This window comes from Orycteropus afer, unplaced genomic scaffold, assembly GCF_000298275.1.
Source record: "Orycteropus afer afer isolate SDZICR_OR568_19922 unplaced genomic scaffold, OryAfe1.0 scaffold00008, whole genome shotgun sequence".
Lineage (NCBI taxonomy): Eukaryota > Metazoa > Chordata > Mammalia > Tubulidentata > Orycteropodidae > Orycteropus > Orycteropus afer.
In genome coordinates, this window is record NW_006921595.1 from 19,193,637 (window position 1) to 19,200,494 (window position 6,858).

The 6,858-nt window shown below is 37.1% G+C and overlaps 1 protein-coding gene across 1 annotated transcript in view; it reads right to left on the bottom strand.

Moving 5' to 3' along the window:
- HDAC9 (histone deacetylase 9) overlaps positions 1-6,333 on the bottom strand; it is a 582,041-nt gene extending 575,708 nt beyond the window's left edge. Inside the window, exons 1-2 of the mRNA XM_007946059.2 lie at positions 6,188-6,333; positions 5,947-5,960 (exon numbers count right to left, since the gene is read on the bottom strand). Of these exons, the coding sequence (XP_007944250.2) occupies positions 5,947-5,960; positions 6,188-6,333 (160 nt within the window). The remainder of the gene's footprint in view (positions 1-5,946; positions 5,961-6,187) is intronic.
- Between the last annotated feature and the right edge of the window lie 525 nt (positions 6,334-6,858).

Sequence of the window (6,858 nt, forward strand, 5' to 3'; positions counted from 1 at the left end):
GTGTGTGTGTATAATGATGCCCCAATAGATAGGGCAAGCATTTGGCCAAATATTTGATAATATATTACAAGCAACAATGTCTGTTGGTACAAGACTTCTGGAAAACAATTTGATGACATGAATTAGAAAGCGTTAATTTTTTTTTACCCTTTGATTCAGCTTTTTCAACTCTAGGAATATATCTTAAGGAAAAAAAAAAACAAAAAAAGAAAAAAAAATAGCTCAATGCCATATTGTTTATTGGATGATGATGATTATTATCTAAACCACCAATTACAGGGAAACATCTAAATGAAATATGTCACATTGAATTGGTGGAAAAATAGGCACTTTAAAAAAATAATATTTATAAAAACATGAAATATACTCTTATAATATTAGATAAAAAGCAGCATTAAAATGTGACATATACCATATAGCTTTACAATACATAAATATAACTTAATTTAGTCAATACACAGTTAGTGAGTGAGTACCTTTAAGTGCCAGGCAGAGTTCTAATATTGGGCTTCAGTAGTTAACAAGAGAGACAATTCCAGCCCTCATGGAGCAGATATTGTAGTGGAGGTTTTAATTATACTACAGTCTGAATTCTGATAGCAAAGTCTGCTGAGATATAGAAGTTGATTGTATTTTAAGTGGAAATATGAATGATTCTCCTCTCCCTCATTCTACTCTTCTCTATTCTTCCAAATGGTGCCTAATATTTTTCCCACTGTAAGTAATAAAACTACCAAACCAAACCCATTGCTGTTGAGTAGATTCCAACTCATAGTAACCCTGCAGAACAGAGAAGAACTTCACCCATAGGGTTTTCAAGGCTGTAATCTTTATAGAAGCAGACTGCTGCATCTTTCCTCCACAGAACAGCTGGTGAGTTAACTGCTGACCTTTCGGTTAGCAGCAGAGCACCTAACCACTGATCCACAGTCCACACACTACCATTGAGTCAAATCAGACTCATAACGACCCCTCCTTGGGTTTCCGAGGCGATATCACTACAGAAGTAGATTGCCCAACCTTCCTTCCAAGGAATAGCAGGAGGGTTTGAACCCCCAGTCTTCTGGTTAGCAGTCTAATGCCTTAGGCACTACGCCACCAGAGCTTCTAACCACCGATAGTGTTCTATAAATAAACATAACTTAGATTTCCCAATTCCAGGTTGGGAACTACAAAATTAATATTCTATATGCATTAATAGCTATGTTCAGCAATTCAAGAAGCTTAACAGAATCTTACCCATAAATGTTAAGGTTGCAAATACTCAATAAAACATTATGTTCTTCCTCATCATTTGAATGTGTATCTGTGTGAGTGTGTGTAGACCAGTATCAGTGTTGGAATGTTACCACTGATTATTTAAAGAGCTCTGGTGGCATAATGCCTAAGGCATTTGACTGTTAACCAGGAGGCTGGTGGTTCAAACCCACAAGCCACTCCTCTGAAGGAAGGTTGGGCAATCTACTTCCATAGTGATACTGCCTCAGATACCCAAGGAGGGGTGGCTATGAGTTGAAATTGACTCCACAGCAGTGAGGTGTTTTTTTTTTTTTTTTTTCTTTTGGATCAAAAGACTACACTGATGATTCTACATTTATTAACTTAAATGAAAACAGAAAATTGATAAAGCATAGTTTTATGAAGAACGTCTTCTGAAACATAGTATATGGGAAAGAAAATAAATCAATTGTGACAAGTTTGGAAGCAACTTGAAGATGATGACCTGGAAGAACTCTAAGTTGGAGTGTTCAATGTTGACCTTCAATCAAGACTCTGCAGTAGCATGAGGTTTTGAGCTTTACCATATAGAACTGTCATAGGTCTAACTGAAAGCAAAGACTGCTAATGATGTATTTCATCTTTACTTTAAAAACGCTAAACTATAGCCTCCAGATTTTACATGGAAATCCTAATAAACTAGGTCAGAATTTAAACCAACAAAGACAAAATATAAAATTTCAAAGGACTCTCAGGTCTCTTCTTGCTGGCATTATTATTATCCAAAAACTACAAACATCAAACCCCTTAAATGAAACAAAAAGTAAAATTAAGGAGAAAAGATTAAAAAAAAAAAAAAAGCCCCACAACTCTCTGCAACAGTTATTGTAAACCTCAAAGGATAATTTGACTTCTTAACCTGCTATCCCAACATAAATGATTGGGTATAACTGCTTGCCTTTGTTCAGAGACTAATCACTAAATTGTGAAAAATCACCCTCAACTTACAAAAACTGCTCTTGATTATAAATAATTGCCCCAGACTGAGAGAAAGCGGCAAGCAAGATCCTAGTCTTTCATCCAATTTATTCAGCAGCAATCCACATTCCATTTGTCTAGACTAAATATAGCAGCGTTTATACAAGAAATCAATAGTGCTTGCAGAGAGGAGAGCAAAGGCATGAATATTTCATCAAACTAAGAGAGAAATGGCAATCAGCAAACTGATGGTTCTGTGTAGGTCATCTTTAGCCTGCTGGATTAGTTGCTGTTACTTGGACAATAGCTCATCTCTGGCTAATCATAATCGTATCACAGCCATTCTTTCTATTTTTAACATTAATTGCATTGTGGGTGACAAAGGCTCATCATATTCCAAAATGAATGATAGATTTTTCTTACATCTTCTATGACAGGCTAATAAGCCTCCCCAGGAGTAATAATAGTAACACAATACCAAGGCTGAGTTTCAACAAGTCCCAGTCACTATTATATCACAGAATGTGATACAAAAGCCATTGTCCACAGCTGCCATATTATCATAATTAACTTACCATGAAAAAAAAAATTACCACTGCTTTTAACAGTCAGGAAATGGAATCATCCCTGTTCACACCATTTCTTGTCTAAGAACATGCAAACTACTCACAGATTACTTAGAACAGGTGGGTAGAGATATACATGTTAAAAGGAGACTGATGACAAAAAATATTAGTAACAAAACCAAATCAAACCAAACTCACTGCCATCGAGTTGATTCTGATTCATAGCAACCCCCATCGGGTTCCCAAGGCTATAAATCTTTCTGGAAATAGATTGCCCCATCTTCCTTCCATGGAGTGGGCTGTGAGCTTGAACTGCAGTCAAATGCCACCAGAACTCCTTATAATATTATATAATATATACTTACATATTAGTAATGTTATGTTACAAATGAGCCTTTTTTTTTTTTAATGAATCTTAAGATATCATGGCAAGTGTGAGGAAGGACCATGATATTAAAACTTTTTATTTGGACTCACCTTGTTTGCCTGATTGCAAATACTAATACACATATACAAGCTATACTTATACTATTATTCTAATACCAAAATTATTATTATTATACAAAATGGGTTCAAGTAAATTGAAGACTGCATAGCACATATGCATGTCTGCTCCACTGACAATACAGGCGTACTTTGTATTATTGTGCTTTGCTTTACTGGACTTAGCAGATACTAGTTTTGTTGTCATATATATATATTTGAGGTTTGTAGCAACCCTGCATCAAGCAAGTCTATTGGCATCAGTCTTCCAACAGCACATGCTCACTTTGTGTCGCTGTGTCACATTTTGCTAATTCTCATAATCTTTCACACTTTTTCATAATGTTATTGCACACTAAGTAGACAACTGTATAGTCTAAGTGTAACTTTTACATGCACTGGGAAAACAAAACATATCATTTGATTCTCATTATTGTGATATTCACTTTATTGTGGTGGTCTAGAACCAAACCTGCAATATCTCTGAGGTATGTCTGTATATAAATTAACTATTCTCAATTGTCACTTACAAAGTCCTGTTCATTCTTACTTTACAATGACTCTCTTATTTGTTCTTTGACAGTTATTCTTTTTTCTGTTCATCAACTCATGCAATGTTATTTTAGAAAGCTTTTATTTTAAAATAAACTTGTAAACAAAAAGCTCCCAATTCAAATTAAAACAAAAACCTAGATCATATAGATGTTTGCTGCTGTTGTTGTTGCTGTTATGTGCCATTGAGTCGGACCCGACTCATAGTGACCCCTCTTGGGTTTCCAAGGCAGTATCACTATGGAAGTAGATTGCCCCATTTACTGCTAACCTTCTGGTTAGCAGTCAAGTGCCTTATGTATGACGCTACCAGATTTAAGCTATACACATACATACTCAGTTATAAGGTTTTAACTAAATATATGTGACAAATATGCTTTTTTTTTTTTTAAACAATATCAAGACCATTATGGAGCTAGTACACAGCCTTGAGGATATTCTAAGATATTCTAAGAGCCATGCAGTTTTTCTTAATTTTTCATTTTATTTGTTGTTATTTATAGCTCAGGTAAGCAGGGAGAAGTTTTCATACATTTTAAAATTGGCAACTTTGGTTGCTATCTTATCAGCTCGCTTGCAAATAAGAAGTCAATCATTTGAAGAACGTTTTAAGTGAACAACTTGTAAAAAGCCCAGGGATGAAAAACCCTAAGAATGTACATTTGTGAGTATTTACAACCATCAAACTCATATCATTTTTCTGAAATGAGATCTCGAAGGAATAAAGGTCAAAACCAAAGATTTAAAAAAAAAAAAAATTGGCATAGGCATAATTTCTCCACCAATATGTGTGCATGTCAACAATTTACTTATTCCACTTCAAAAAAAAAATGCAATAGAACTTTGAACCATGTTTCGTATCAATATTCAGTATCAGTATTAATATTCATAATTACAGCAGCTGCAGCTCAGGTTATGGCATCCCCAAAGCGGCCCAGAGCCAGTTTCTACTGAAATTAATTATTTTACAGTAAGTAAATGGTTGTCCACAACCACTGGCAAGTGAATATGTGAACTATAATTTCGAAATTTAGAGAGGAAAAGTGTGTGGTACTAATCATCTGGCTTTGCTTCCTCTGCTCCTCCTTTCACGCTTGGAAACCTTGTGGGGACTTGGGTCTGCGGCCCCTGCTCACTGAAAGAGGCTGCCTGTGATGCTGCTTTCTATTTTAACATTTCCCAGTCAATTATGTAGTCACATTGGGGTTCAGGGTCCAAAGAAGAATGGAGAATAAATGTATCAAATACGTTTATTTGATACAGCAGATGAAGCTGATCACCACCTCCCTGTCAGATGATCAGGGTTTCCACAAAGTGCAACTTGTATCATTAGTTTAAGTACAAGGCAAATTCTGCAGGAAACCACTTATACAAAACTTCAACAGAATAGACAACTTTTACTAATCTTTCACATTTCTGTTTCTTTGTTGCAGCCTATAGGCCTTGCCATAGCATCAACATAGATCCTGAGAATGCGATGCTATCTCTGAAATGGCTCAATACCAGTATGTGCACTGATGCTAGCAAATGAGACAGTATCAGAGAGATTACTATCTTCTCTGTCAATAAGCTTGCCCTGTTGCCTCTGTACTTGTTGGCCAAACTAAAACCCAAAAGAAAAAACTCACTTAAGTGCCATCAAATACATAGCAGGAAGTTATCTGGTTTAAAGTTTCTGTGTGTAAAATTCTGTGTGTGTATGTGTGTGTACACACAAAGTGAGTATTTACAACCATCAATCTCATATCATTCTTCTGAAATGAGATCTCAAAGAAATAAAGTTCAAAACCAAAGATTTTAACAAAATGCATACAGATATATCCATTTCTATTGATTGTCTCAGCTAATGTAAGTGTAACTTTCATTGTGAATCTTCTTTGAAAAGAATATGATGTCTTCATGGCTGGATCTAAGAAGATCCATGACTAGCATATTGTAGTCTCTTGCCAGACCATACAATAGTATGTGAGAATGCCAACTTCATTTTGAGGAATCTTAAAGGTTGCTCTGACACAGCACTTAGGAATAGTGGCTTTCAGAGATTTTAGCTTCACTGCCACTTCCGCAGATAAACATTCCCAAGGAACTAGATCTGATCTTCCTTATCAGTTTATATTCTTCCATGATGATGAATTTGGCCTTGGGATGCTGCTGCTCACTATGCTGTGAAATGAAAACAGAGTGGGGGAGCTGGAGCCAGGCCCCGATATCTCTCATGGGAGGACGGGAACTTCTAGGACTTTTCCACAATGTAAGTCTGAGGAGGTGGGGCATCAGGAAACAGAAACCTGAGGCTCCTCTCAGCTATAGGTTCCAGAATCCACCAGATGAAGCTGATCACCACCTCCCTGTCAGGTTTCTTTCCACAGACTGATATGGTGAAGTGGTACCTTTTTCTGGCTTTGGCAGTGATAACAAAGGCTGGAAAAGGGGGCCTGAATTGCCCGGAGGGAACCCTATCATTCAAGGCAATCTGTTGAAGCCACCATATTGTTCTTCTGGCTCCAGCTGTTAAAGGGGTGCTGCTTCTCATCATGTAGAGCACTCTGGGAAAGGGATCTCTGACATTACCACCCAACAACCAATGAGCTAAATGTAAGGTTGCAATGGATTCAGTGCTGTTATGTGCCATCGATTCAATTGACTCATAATGACTTTATGGACAACAGAACAAAACACTGCCCGGTCCCGTGCCAGCCTCATGATCTCTACTATACTTGAGCCTCATGATCTCTACTATACCTGAGCTGCAGCCACCATGTCACTCTCTCTTGTTGAGAGTCTTCTTTTGTTGACTCTCCACTTTACCAAACATGACATCCTTCTCCAGAGAATGGTCCTTTCTTGACAACAAGACCAAAATAAGTGAGATGAAGTCTGGCCATTCTCACCTCCAAGGAGCATTCTAGCTGCACTTTTTCCAGGACAGATCTGCTAGTTCTTTTAGCAAACCACAGTACTTTCAGCACTCTTCACCAGCACCACAACTCAGAAGCATCAATTCTTCTTTGGTCTCCCTTATTCATTGTCCAGCTCTCACATGCATATGAGGCGATTGAAA